This window comes from Prionailurus viverrinus, chromosome C2, assembly GCF_022837055.1.
Source record: "Prionailurus viverrinus isolate Anna chromosome C2, UM_Priviv_1.0, whole genome shotgun sequence".
NCBI classification, from domain to species: domain Eukaryota; kingdom Metazoa; phylum Chordata; class Mammalia; order Carnivora; family Felidae; genus Prionailurus; species Prionailurus viverrinus.
This window is the reverse complement of record NC_062569.1, coordinates 130684902-130699327: the sequence shown is the minus strand read 5'-3', so window position 1 is coordinate 130699327 and position 14426 is coordinate 130684902. Positions and strand designations below refer to the sequence as shown.

Genomic DNA, 14426 nt, shown 5'->3' with positions numbered 1-14426 from the left:
AAGCTGGCCTGCTAATGGATGAGAGACCCCGGAGAAGAGAGCTGAGGTGCTCATCTGTCTGTCATCCTGGCTTGGAAACTGCCAGACATATGAGTAGACTACCCAGTCACCATTCAACCCTCCAGCTGGCAGTAGTGCTTAAAACAGTTCAGCAGAGTTCAGTCAAGCTGACCCAAACTAGGTCATGATCCAACTGATCAGAGAATCATGAGCTAATTAAAAAAAAAAAAAAAAAAAAAAAAAAAAAAGGTGGTTGGTTTCAGCACCCATGTCTTACAAAGCTTCTAGAGAGGGTTATTTTAGCAGACCAAGAACTCAGTATTTGATTTAACTTTCTGTCTAGGACCACTGTCCATGGGAAAGCATCTCCTATGAGGTCCTTTGAGTCCTCTGTTAAACAGACTCCTTAGATGTGGGCCAGGCATCTTACACTGAACTTGTCACAGTGAATTCCGAGCATATTTACCTCCCAGAAAATAAACAGTAAACAGGTAAAATATCTGGTCAAGGTAATAAGCCTTACCAAGCACCAAGAATGTATGAATGACTTTTTAATAAATACTTACTGAATTCATAGCACAGGTCTCACTGAGTTCATTATTGATATATTGCCACAAAGCAACATCTATATAGAAAACTAAGACAGAACAATTCTAAAAGTATCTTTCAGTGTTCTGATTTCCTCCTATCCTCTTCTAAGCATTTCTCAGTCCTTCTAACTCACTTACCCTCACTCTGACAGTATTTTTGGTCTGCAGATCTATTTACCCCAAATCTTTCCCATTTTCCTCATCTACCCAAGCCTAGTACAGGCCTTTGTTTTCTAAGCCATTTTCTTATCTACTGTACTTATCTACCATTGGGCATATAGTAGGAATTCCATAAACATACCTTAACATTTCTGACTTAAGGGCAATTTTCAACTAAATAGAGGTCCTGTTATTTCTAGATTATGATGGAAGAACAGAAAGTATTCAGACCATGAGACCACAGCATAGTCAGGGTCCAGGATTAATGCAGCGTGTTGCTTTCAATCACCTTGGATTCAATCTTCGGACGTGGCCAATGAGGATATGGTTTGTGTGACTGCTACATTTAACGATATCTCATAACCCCTAGCTTCAGGAGCTCTCTTTCAGATACTGGAGGAGAGTTCTGGAATTGGTGGAGGAAATTAAGCGGAGGTGGAAGTACAGCTTCATGGAGAAGGGAAAACATCCAGAAATCAAAAAGAATTGGTTTCTTAATCAATTATTATGTGCCAGATTCTGTACAAAGTATATTATCTCATTAACTATAACATGTCTTTGTGGTGAGACCATTTTTGTCATCCCCATTTTACAGAAGACAAAACGAAGACCTAGAGTTTAAGAAACTTACCTGAAGATCCTCCAGCTAAGAAGTTTAAGCGATTGGATCTAATCTACTTAGTTCACTCTATCTCCCAGCCATAATTCCACGCTCTCAACTCTACCTGTTACAGGCTTTTGCTGATGCTTAGAGATACCCTTCCTCCTGCCCACATCCTTCTACTTCACTTCTGGCTAATTCTCACTTGTACTTCAATCCTATTTAAGATTTATTGCCTTCGAAAAGAAAGAAAGAAAGAAAGAAAGAAAGAAAGAAAGAAAGAAAAGAAGGAAGGAAGGAAGGAAGGAAGGAAGGAAGAAAAAAGATTTACTTTGATAATTACTTTCCTCCCATCCCAGCCTTCAAGGCTTATATTGTTGTTCGGGGTTACCATAGCAATCTCAACATATTCTTCACGAAGGATTTAAAGGGCTTCAGTCTTCACTGAATTTACCCTCACTGTTTCCTCACTAATCATTTGCTCACAGTTTCTTCTCTCCTGCTAGACTTAATTGCTCTGAAAGACAGAAAACCATATTTGATTTATCTTTATATTTTGAGTTTTAGCCCAGAGACTACCTCATAACAAACATGTTTTGGAGGAATGAATGAATGGCCACTAATCACTGCAAGAAAAATATTTAGAAGCATTCTATTCGTAGGTCACCATGCCAACCGTAGACTCTATCAGGTAGTCATATTCTTGGGGTGCCTGCGTGGCTCAGTCAATTAAGCATCCAACTGTCGATTTTTGGCTCAGGTCATGATTTCACCGTTCACTGGCACTGTCAGCAGGGACCCTGCTTGGGATTCTCTCTCTCTCTCTCTCTCTCTCTCTCTCTCAAAATAAATACATAAATATTAAAACAAAGCCATGTTCTTAGTTTATAAGTAGGTAGTATTCTTATCTGAGATCTATTATGTCAAAAATATCAAGTCGTTTTAATGGAATGTAATTAATCATAAAAGGTTTTCAATATGCTTTGAAACCTTTAACTTTTTTTTTTTCAATTTGACAGCACAGAAATAACAAAAAGAAAATGCAATTAAAACTAGTATTTTCAATCTTACCTAAATGGATTCCTGGTCCACAAAGCTATCCAGATTGAATAATAGTCAAAGATATAAACATTGATGGAATCCGATGGGAAGAACTGACTGGAATTTGGGGTAAGAGAATTATTTGTTTTATAAATTCCCTCCCTACAAGTGTGTGATTTACTGCCACCTCTGTAGTTGTATTAGTGATGTTAAACCCGTTTCCCACTTTAAGCCTAACAAATAAAAAAGGTGTATTGTCCTGGTGGAGCTCTTTCATATTTTTAAGCGATTAATTCAACATTTATGTTTTATAAACTTTTAAAAGAATACTTTCCATATAATTTGCTTTACCTTTAAAGAAGTTTATAGTTTCATTTCATATGTAATCAGGACAGTATCGTCATATGTATTTGACACTTGGAGTCACTAACAAAAACCAGGAGTAGAACAAGATCACCTGGATCTGAAATCTCCCTCCTCCTCCTCCTCCTTCTCCTCCTCCTCCTCCTCCTCCTCCTCCTCCTTCTCTTTAGAATTACAGAACTACTTACGTTAGGGGCTATTTCTAAGACTTGTCTCCTATAGTGGTGAAAAGTAAAACAAGTGGAATTTTTTGTTAAGGAAATTCCTCCTAACACACAAGTGCGGGGTTCATTTCCCTGTACTTCTGCCCTAGCACGTGATTCCTATTGTGGAAGAAGCACGTGTTATCATGGGGGCAGAGTAAGGCACAGTTCAGTGTCCGCAGTTTCTGGGTTGCCCCAACCTCAGTCTCCCAAAACGGCCGGTTAACACAGCATTATTTATCCCGAGTCTCTCCTGCGGCTTCAATGGGGTCTGCCACCGCTTGCAGAATTCTAATTCCAACCTCTACTCCTTCAGCGATGCCAGGTCCACTCGTTCCTTTCTCAAATGCTTGTTTCTGTTTACTACGGGGGAGTTATTCATCCCTTCAAACAAAGACGCCTTTCTCTCCTCCAGCAGCCTCCTCGACTGCCGCTCTCAAGACTGCCCTCGCGCGCGCGCGCGCTTGTGTGTGTGTGTGTGTGTGTGTGTGTGTGTGTGTGTGTGTGTGTGTCGTGTGTGATAACGGCTAAAACAAGGCTCTAAACCATCACTTCGCGTTTCAGCGTCTTAACAGGAGGCTCTCCCCTCCCCAACTCCCTTTCCCCATCGAGAGTGGCCGGGAGACCTCCCGCCTCTCCCCGCAGGACCAATAAGCATTACCTGCGCCTCAGGCCCCTCGGGGACCCGCTCGTAGTCGCCGCGGGCGCCCCACCTCCGCGGGCCGGAGAACATGGTGCTCGGGCGCCTGGCGACGACGGGAGGCGGAGAGAGGCACCGAGGCTGTCACCTCTCTCCGCTGGGGTCAGTCAGTCCGGCGCCTACAAGGTGGAAGGACGCGCTCACTCAGCCCAGACCTAGTTGGCAGTCGCCGTGCCCGGACCCGACCCTTCCCGCGAGCGCGCCCCGGGCGACCGGCAGGGGGCGGGAGGCGGGCGCGGGGTGGAGCAGGCAGGGGGGTCGGAGTGGGAGGTAGGGGCGGAAGGAGAGGCGGGACCTTCTGTAGGCTACTAAGATCTGCCTCCAGGGGAGTTTGCACTTTGTAGGTCTCCACTCTTGAAGCTGCAGGATTGCTCTGTTAGAAAATCAGTGTTTCTTCGTGATAGAGCACAAAGCTCATTTCTCCCTGGGATGAGGGGAGAAATTTTGTTTGTAAACAGAATATTGCAGTTGTCCCCTACAGGAAACTGTTAAGGACAACAGGTGTCAGTAGAATTGTATGAAGTGAATTTTATTGGACTGGTTTTAAAATTAGAAACACATGAAATGCTTCCCTTACTATTAGAAAACCATAGGAGTATATGGAATCCAAATTTTATTCTTCTAATTAAGTATAAAGCAACATAATAAATGAAAAACTCCCCAGTAACTAGAACCAGCAAAGAGCTAAATGAGATACAAGACGTATAAAAGGGAATATAATGTTAAGGATGGCATTTTGAGTTTCAATAACTATTAAGGAACGGGGAGCCTTGTATAAAGACATACTGCTGTAGGGGCACCTGGGTGGCTCAGTCAGTTAAGCATCACTCTCTTGCTGGTCTCAGGCCATGATCTCCTGGTTGGGGAGATTGAGCCTAGGGTCAGCTCTGCGCTGACAGGGAGGATCCTGCTTGGAATTTCTCTCTCTCTCTCTCTCTCTCTCTCTCTCTCTCTCTCTCCCTTTACCCCTCCTCGACTTGTGCTTACTCTCTCAAAATAAAAAAAATAAAACATTTTTAAAAAAGAAGAAGTCTGGTGTATGCAATACTTTGAGGAAGATTTGCTGATCCCTGAGATGTGTCATTGGTCTGAGGAAATATTTTGTTTCAATTAACTTAGACCCTGAAGCGACAGAAGAATGAGCAATTTTATTTATTTTTATTTATTTATTTTATTTTTCAAAGCAGGCTCCATCCCCACGTAGGGCTCGATCTCACCACCTTGTGATAGTCTTGCTTCACTGGCTAAGCCAGCCAAGCACCCCAAGAGAAAGAAATTTTAGACATTCTGAATATGGGGTAAAGATAAGGCAATGTGATGATTTTACAAGAATGGGTAATTATATTTCAGGACAAAGGAAAATTCTGTCTGCTTCTTGAAATTAATGTTAGAGGTAAATAGAATGAGATTTAGCATTGGAGAGAGCCATCTTCCAAGAGAAAAAGGCCCAAACATGATACCTGGGGGAACTTTTAGTCTGCTCATAGAATGAGTCAAACTGTGAGGAACCAGATAATTTCTACATAAGGGTTAGACTAAATGATTTGTCATAGATGTCTAGAAAAGATTTATTTGGCTTTCTTCCTCTCTTTGGACCACGTTTGTCTGGCCCTATGCAAAGAGGAAGTGACAGATTTTACTTTAAAACAAATGTGTCTATGAAGAAATGAGATCGCAGCTCAGGACTTAGAAACTTTGTCTCACTTCTTCCAGAACTTTACACAAACTCATGTGCCAATCTGGGGATATCTCATATTGAGCAGCCTCAGCCTGAGGGGCCCTTTCTCCATCTGTACTTTGAAACTGCTCACTGTGTGGATTCCATGTGCAAGATCTTCTTGTAGAGCTAGTCCTTGCTTTTCAGATACAAGGAAAGAAGGAAGTTTGGACCTGTGCCATAAAGGAGGTAAGCCAGGAAGAAGAGGCCTAAAAATAGCTCAGGCTTTAAATTCAACGTTTGTTTTCCTTCCTCTTCTTGGAATCAGTCCCCTCAGAAAAAGCTGGTTCTAGCAACTGAAAGCAGACAGATTTCTACACATACTCAGCTCTATAGAGACACACAGTTTACTGATCAGTGGGAGGAGAGAGGTCCCCAAGGTAATTTAGTAAACATCAGGGCTATAGGTGTGTTGGGAAACTGGAGTAATACTGTCTCCACTCAAAGGAATTGGGGGAAAATCCCTGGGAGCCCCCAGAATCGTATTTTAATGCCAAGATTCTCTATTTTGAAGGAGGTATGTACAGTAAGACTGCGCTAATGAGATGGAAGGCATGAGAGGTTTTTAAGAAAGGAATGACAATTTTCATTGCTTCAATACTTAAAAAAAACAGTAAAATATTTAGATTTACCTAGGCAACAGAAAGTATGAAAAAAATGACCTTGACATAAACTAAACATTGCCACAAAGTTAGCATTCTATCACTGAACTCTCACACTAACTGAATTATAAAATAAATATTTCCTTCTCAGCAAAAAGAAAATCATGGAGAGAGGGAATAAAAGGGCATATGGATTTAGTAATGGGTGGGACACGTTTTATGTCATAGTATTCAATTTTTTTAGCTTGCTGGAGAGACTCGTTTTCGGGTTCTTTTCCTTCCAGGGATTCTGTTCTACTTTAGAAGTGCTCTAGGCACACACCTTATCCTTTCTTGTTGAGAGCTTCATAGATTAGGATCAGAATCTCTGAGGCTGATTAGAAATGAGGCTGATTAGAAATAAGGCTGAAAGAAAGAGCTGCCTGTTTCCCATAGTTATCTGGGCAAGTGTTTGGCGCTGTGGCCAACAGGGGAGAATTCTTTCCTTGTGACAATCATAGTTTATGTTTTAATGGGGGGGGGGGGTTGGTATGGAGTAGATGTTATTTTCATTGCTTTTTTTAACCTTGCCATTAAAAATTGAATAAACAATACTATTCAGTTCATGGCATACTACCACCATTTTGTGAAGGGCCATTTTTATTTTATTTTGTTTCATTTATATTTCCCCACTGATTCTTTTTCTGGTACATTTATTAGCCACCATAAGTCATTTATCTGGAATAACATGGAAGTATACAAATGGCATTTTCCTACAAGTCATCGCAATTGCAATACAATTCCTTCCCTCCCCCCATATTTTTTAACTTATTCTTTGTAGAGGATCTACCCACGTGAGGCTGTGCAATACTCACCTGCTGTTCCTGACTTCTCCATGGTGCTTTGTTCTCTGCAAACACTACAATTTACGGGAACTTGAATGTCATTAAGTGTGTAGACTGTGAGGTAAGACTTCAGGTTAAAGTCCAGCGCCACTATTTAACAGCAAGTCATTTAATATCTCAGAGCTCACTTTCCCATCTATAAAATGGAAGTAATAGCAATGCCTTCTTCATAAATTCGTGGTAAGCATTACACAATCCAATTGTGTAATAAGTAAAGCACTTAGAACAGCAAGAACACATGGTATATATTACATAAATTATTGTGATGATTATTACTTAAATAATTCCCTAGTGAACAAGCTATAGGCTCATTCCAATTCCTTGCTCCCATGGTCAGTGCTGTGAAGAATCTCTCTCTCGGAGGACTGGTGTATGAATTTCTCTTAGATCAAGAGAGCTCTAACTTTTTGGATTCAGAAACCCTTTACATACTCCAAAATTACTGAGTACTTAAACAACTTTTGCGTATATGGAGGATCTCTAGGGATATTCACTACATTAGAAATTAAAATGAGACTTTAAAATTTTTGATTTATTAATTTATTTAAAGCTAACAATAACCCATTACCTGTTTTCATTAATGATATATTATTTATGAAAAATAGCTATATTTAAAGAACAAAGTTTTTTTTTGTTTTTTTGGTTTTTTTTCCTAAGAATACTGGCATTGTTTTACATTTTAAAGCCTGGTTTAGTAAAAGATGGTGGGACTCCCATGCCTCCTTCTGTATTCAGTCTATTACGATGTATGCTTTTGATTGAAGTAGATGAAGAAAATCTCACTTCACACACATTATAGTTGGAAGAGGTGGACTAATTTAGTTGCTCTTCAGGTAGTCCTGGAAATTTGTCTGATAATAACAGCAAACCTCTGCTAGTTTCTTAAAAGTTAGTTGCAATGTAGAACCTGAAACCCTATCAGCAAACCTTTTGTGCTACATTAAAATTCATTGGTCTATCTTGCATTTTGAATGAATCTTTTATAACTGTATGATTTTATAACTGTATGATGAGTTATGAGTAACTCAGTATGAATAACTGAGTTATGAATATATTCCAAATGTTGACACATATCATAATGCAATATCCAAAAAAGCTTATTGATACCACCAACTTCAGCAAAAATTTTTTTAAGTATTGGAAAGCTGTCAAGCTCATAATGGTGAATACTGGTAGTGGAAAAATACAACTTTCTCTAAAAACCTTGAATTTTTCATTGGCAACAAACACTGTCAGTTATATTCCTTGCAATGATAGATTCGCTCTATTTACTGTTGAGCAAATTCTGCCAGGTATCCAAGTCTGAATAACCATAGTTTGTCTTCAATCATTCTTTCATGTAAAAATGGTGTTCTGTGATATAGTGTCAATTCAGCTTCAGTTTAGACCGTTGTATAAGTGTTTTTCCTCAAAGCTCCTATCATACTTTGTCATGTAGCAGAAGTTCTTTGTGCGACTTAGAATTTCATCACACAAAATACTAGAAATACATACTCAAGGGTCAAGATTTAATATTTGTACACACACACACTTTAATTTACTGGGACACACAATGGTAAAGAAAGCAGTGACTACTTGGACTTGGCTTGGCTTTCCTACGTTCTTTTGTCCTGGGGAGCCAGCAGTTTTACCCGGGATTACTTTTGCCGTATGGGTCCAAATATTTACAAAGTGAGGAAGACAAGTGAAAAAAGACAAGGTCCTAAGACTAATTATTCATCCGTGGTGCATAGCAAGACTATCATTCAGGAGAGGTCTGAAGAGAATTTACATTATATTTAAAATTTAATTTTAGGGGTGCCTGGGTGGCTCAGTCGGTTAAGCGTCTGACTTCAGCTCAGGTCACGATCTCACGGTCCGTGAGTTCGAGCTCCGCGTCGGGCTCTGGGCTGACAGCTCAGAGCCTGGAGCCTGTTTCGGATTCCGTGTCTCCCTCTCTCTGCCCCTCCCCCGTTCATGCTCTGTCTCTCTCTGTCTCAAAAATAAATAAACGTTAAAAAAATTTTAAAAAAAATTAATTTTAAATAACAGAATTTCCTAATGATTCACATTCCACCCCAAGGGAATAAACAGCAATGAAATCGAATGTTTTATTGATAAATATTTTCACTGGGTCATTATTTATATATTTCAAGCAAGGAAAAATTAAAGTATAGCAATAGGACAACCTTTGAGTTAATATATATACATCCACATGATGCAATATTATGTCATGATATTTATGATAAAAGTTAACATCTGAACATGCTAACAATATAATTATATAATTATACAACTTTTAAAGGATATAGCCCCTATCTGTGACAGCAACTATAAAGTATACGTAATTAGTTAAATTATTGTCATTTAAAAATGTTAAATTATTTGCTGTTTGCAAATAAGCAGTGTTAATAGTGGTCCCCATGGGATAGTGAGATTATGAAAGATTTTTATTGTCCATATTTATATATTTTCAAAATTCTCTATAGCAAATATGCATTAGTTTTTAAAGTAGACAAAAATAAACGTTAAATGAGGGATGTTTCTCCATTAGGCAGATGTGTTTTTAAATAGACATATAATTCTTCAGCACATGCTTTGTACCTCCACGGCTCATTATCAGAATAAGAGAGGAGGAGATTACTGAGGACCGGGTTGAAAACGGCTTGAGCGCGTGAGAACTGGGCTAGAATTTCGTTTGCATTTGTGACCTGTGTGAAACAAGGCAAGTTACTTAGCTTCTTGTTTCTTAGCCTCAGCTTTTCAGCCTAATTTTTGCCTCACAGGGCACCAAAGGTACTAAATTAGAATCTGGCTTAGAATCTAAATTAAAATGTTGGGCACAGAACCTAGCATGCGGTTAAGTACTCAGTAAACATTGCAATCACATTACATTTACAGCCATATCTAAAAAGTCCAAAGGCTAGGGCCCAGCTGACATGGGAAACCAGAAATGTAAAGCACAGCCAGTGAGCAGAATTATGAGGCTGTCTTTCCAGATTTCCTTATCCACATGGGAACGAGAGTATTTGAAGCAATGATTGGATTTACTCCACGAAGAGAACCTGTAAAATATTAAGATGCAAGAATTGGGGCGCCTGGGTGGCGCAGTCGGTTAAGCGTCCGACTTCAGCCAGGTCACGATCTCGCGGTCCGTGAGTTCGAGCCCTGCGTCGGGCTCTGGGCTGATGGCTCAGAGCCTGGAGCCTGTTTCCGATTCTGTGTCTCCCTCTCTCTCTGCCCCTCCCCCATTCATGCTCTGTCTCTCTCTGTCCCAAAAATAAATAAACGTTGAAAAAAAAAAATTAAAAAAAAAAAAAAGATGCAAGAATTGAGACTGCTTTTGAGTGTGTCACTGTGGATAGGAAAGTGGGAGGGAACTGGAGACCAGCACATCTCAAAGAGTATAAACCTTGACAAGTTGTATTTAAACAATCAGTCACCAGATCACGATTCCAAACATGACTTTAGAGAGGCAGATAGAACAACTTTCCAAAGGACTCTGCCAACAAACGGCTGTCTATTAAAGGTGAACTTGGCTTTCTTCTACTGGGTTTACAGGGAACCCCACATGCAGGTCTGTCATTTGGAGTTGATGGCTTTATTCTTTATTGAACATGGCTACTATTTTTCCCCCAGTAGTAAGCATAACCAAATTTCTTCAGAATTTCCACACGAATCACAATAATGGCATTTAGCAGCAAAAGGAAAGGGCAAGTATTGATTTTGACAGGGCGAATCAAACGTTTTTCAGGTTAGAACATCTTGGTTTATTTCTATCAAGTATGCACAGGTTTTTTTCTCTATGAAACTCAGACCTCAGACCTCAGAATCTGACAGTATAGAGAAAATTGCCAACTTTTTCAGCCCTGCGTTCTTCCTAATAGCTAAGTGGAGTTAGAAGAACATGTTGACCTTAAAAAACAAAAGAGCCAGTTATTTTACTAGCCAAATGAGTTAATTCAAGAATAGCAGAGGAATTACAATTCGGGACAAGCAAACTTTGGCAAACCGTAGGCAAGTCCGGAGAACACAAGAGAGGGGTTTGCTTTCATAGAAGAAAGGAGGAAGCTGGGAGGGGCTGTTTTGCTGAGTTCAGGGTGGTGATGGCTTTTCATTGGCTGAGTGCGGCAGTTTCTCATTGGCTGGACTATTGATGGGCAAAGAGAAATTCTTCCTGTTGATGCGGTATGAAAAGTAAATTTCTTCCATTTGGGATGAGGTACCCTTCTTACATTGAGTTATAGTGCATGACAGCACCCCTTTCAGTGCCCCTGACTCCATTTTATTATTATTTTTTTTCTGACTCCATTTTAAATGAAATTTCTTTTATATATTTTCACAAATAATAGTCTAAATAGTATAAGGTCACTTATTAATTCCATGTATTAAAAGCAAGTGCAAGTTGCTCTGCTTTAGACTGCATTACAAAAGTTAAAAAATCAACACTAGAGAAATTAAAAATAAAGCAATATTAGAAAAGATCTCGAGGTTCTAAGAATTTATTCCAAATCCACTATGTCACAGAGGAGGAGACCAGGAGGCCAGGGGAAAGTTCAATGACTTTCCTACGACTCCAGTTAGAAAGAAAACCAGGGCAAAGTATTAGATTGCCTTGAATCCAGGATTCTTTGTGTTTGTTTTTCCACTATAGCAATATAATACCCTTTCCTTTTACCTCAAATAACTAGTGATTTGCGAATGTATGAGAGAAGCTATAAGTCTGCTCATTTTTATGGTAACAATTTATTTGTGATCGTTTTTCTTTGATCCCAAAGTTGTATGCTCATCATTGAGCCAAGAGAAATTTCCAAATATTTTCCAGAGAATTTCTTCAAATCTTCACTGCTTTATTTATCATGTCTTAATTCTTTTTTTTTCCAGTTTACTTATTTACTTTGAGAGAGAGAGACAGACAGCGCAGGGCAAGGGCAGAGAAAGAGGAGGAGAGAAAATCCTAAGCAAACTGCACATTATCAGTACTGAATTGGATGTCGGGTTCCACCTCATGAACCATGAGATCATGACCTGAGCCAAAATCAAGAGTTGGGCGCTTAGCCCACTGAGCCACCCAGGTGCCACTCTTTATCATGTGTTTAACGAGCACTGACTACTTTCTATGTGCCAGGCGTTCTGGTAGGTGCTGGGACTGTAGTGAATTGTTCTTGTCTTCACTGAATTATACACTAGTGGGAGAGACCGACAAGAAAATAAATAACTACAAAATGTACAGTGATATGAAGAAAATGAACAAGATGCAATAATAGAGAACAGTGAATCAAGATACGGAACACCGTTCCAAATTAGCTGGGGAAGGCTCGCAGGTTATAACATAATGAATACACTATAGCCAACCACAATAGCACAAGGCAAACAACTTCAGGTAGAGAAATACTATGGGCAGAAACCTAAACACTTTTTCTTTGTGTGTTTTTTTCATGGTTTTTATGATGCAAATTACTTGAAAACAGGCAATCTGCCCATGACTAGGTATTGCTAAACATGCAGCAGACCGTATTCTTTATTTCTCCATCTTTTTCCAACATTGCCTGAATCATTATTTGGTTTCTAGAGAGACATTTATGGAGCAAAGTCCACATTTATCTTATTTAAATGAACATGTATTGAGCCGCATTACACAACTCTGTCCATGTTTTCTTCTATACATTCTGTAGATAATGCATAGTGCAAATCTATTCTAATAGATTTGAGTATTTTTTTTTATCAAACTCATGTAAGATGCTAAAACAGACCCCTGAAGACTTTAAGATCCAAACTTAATAACAGTTAACATTAATAGTGCATTTACTATGTTAGTTGGTATATTATTTACATTTATAATCTAACTAAGTCCATACGACCAGGAATTTTTGAGAAAATAAATAACTTGAAAGAGTCATATGGCTGATCATCCAAGAGTTGACCAGAAGCATTTTACCATCAAGATATTCAGAATGGAAGGTAACCAACCATGCTACGAAAGCCCAAAAACAATGGAAGATTGTGTATAGTGATATTCACACAGCTAGGGAAAGGTGCTGTCAACAAAAAGGGGTGGGGTTGTTATCATAGACTAGGGTTCAGGGAGAAACATATTTTCTAAGTGCATAACCCCAGCATTTCAAAGGGAGGACAATTCCTGAAAGCTAGGAGTGCTTGCTTTTTTTTTTTTTTTTTTCTGAATTTTCCACAGTTCAGGTGAATAGTCACTTAGTCATTCATCTGTTACTCTTTGAGTATCTATTATGGGGTAGGTGCTGGATAAAATACTACTGTGGTAGGTGCTGGATAAAACAAAAACAAAAACTTTTAAAGGAAGTAGAATCCTGTCTACATAAAACTTAACTTTACATCTGGGGGAACAAACAGTGAATACATACATAAAGCAATGTTTTGCTGTCAGTGCACTGTGGGGGAAAACAGTAAGGGAAAGAGGGAAAGAAATATGAGTGATGTTGTTGCAATTTGTATGTGGTGATCAGCAAAATGTTTACTCTCTGAAAAAGGATTTTTAAGCAAATTCCTGTGGGAAAAGAGGAACAAGGAATGTGGTGTCTGGCAACATCCAAGGAAATTGGTGTGAAAACTTGCAGAATAGGTGTCTGCCGTTTGGAAAAAACTGGACACTTTTCAGAATGTCCACCTACACCGGCTCCTGATCGCACAGAGGACAATGTGGTGCAGACAAACAGGACCACAACAACTCTGATTTGAAGAGGGATTCATAAAAGTTGGATCTGAGTATCAGGACGTTTTAGAGATGTATGAATTGATTTGGTTTATTCCTGTTCTATCATTTTCATGCAGGTGGAACAGTGATAAATAAAAAAAAACTCTCTAAAGTCTAAAAACATTCTCTTAGAAATATAAAATAACACATGTGATAGGTAAGAAAACCTTATTTCATAGTTTAGTTGGTAGTATAGTTTTTTCCTTAGTTGTCCATGAAATAATGGTAAATCTATAATCATTGACATCTTTTTTTTTTTTTATTTTTTTTCCAACGTTTTTATTTATTTTTGGGACAGAGAGAGACAGAGCATGAACGGGGGAGGGGCAGAGAGAGAGGGAGACACAGAACCGGAAGCAGGCTCCAGGCTCTGAGCCATCAGCCCAGAGCCCGACGCGGGGCTCGAACTCACAGACCGCGAGATCGTGACCTGGCTGAAGTCGGACGCTTAACCGACTGTGCCACCCAGGCACCCCTGTCACTGACATCTTAGATCCAGTGAATTACAGTATTGTAAACAGCATATGGTGTAATTTAATCAAGGATAAAAGTTTGCAAAGGAGGCTTCTTATTAAAAAAAATACTTTCTAAAATAAAGCTAATGTATTTATTTTTTTTAATTTATTTTGAGAGAGGAAGAGCATGCATAAGCAGGGGAGGGACAGAGAGAGAGGGAGAGAGAGAATCCCAAGTAGGCTCCACACCGTCAGCACAGAGCCTGACACAGGGCTCAGTCTCACAAACCATGAGATCACGACCTGTGCCGAAACCAAGAGTTGGACGCTTGACCAACTGAGCCACCCAGGTGTCCAGAGGTAATGTCTTTCAAGTAGAAATGATAAAATCATGTGTATTTA

General features: G+C 39.4%; 1 protein-coding gene across 8 annotated transcripts in view; it reads right to left on the bottom strand.

The window, feature by feature from the left end:
- LOC125175647 (multidrug resistance-associated protein 1-like) overlaps window positions 1-3844 on the bottom strand; it is an 88426-nt gene extending 84582 nt beyond the window's left edge. For 6 of the 8 annotated variants that reach the window (XM_047876401.1, XM_047876408.1, XM_047876404.1 and 3 more), the window contains exon 1: window positions 3619-3844. In XM_047876401.1, coding sequence (XP_047732357.1) covers window positions 3619-3690 — 72 coding nt within the window. In that variant the 5' untranslated portion in view covers window positions 3691-3844. Of the gene's footprint in view, window positions 1-1380; window positions 1419-3618 lie in introns of those variants that run through there. The other 2 variants (XM_047876406.1, XM_047876405.1) reach the window with 2 other exon arrangements.
- Window positions 3845-14426: the final 10582 nt, after the last annotated feature.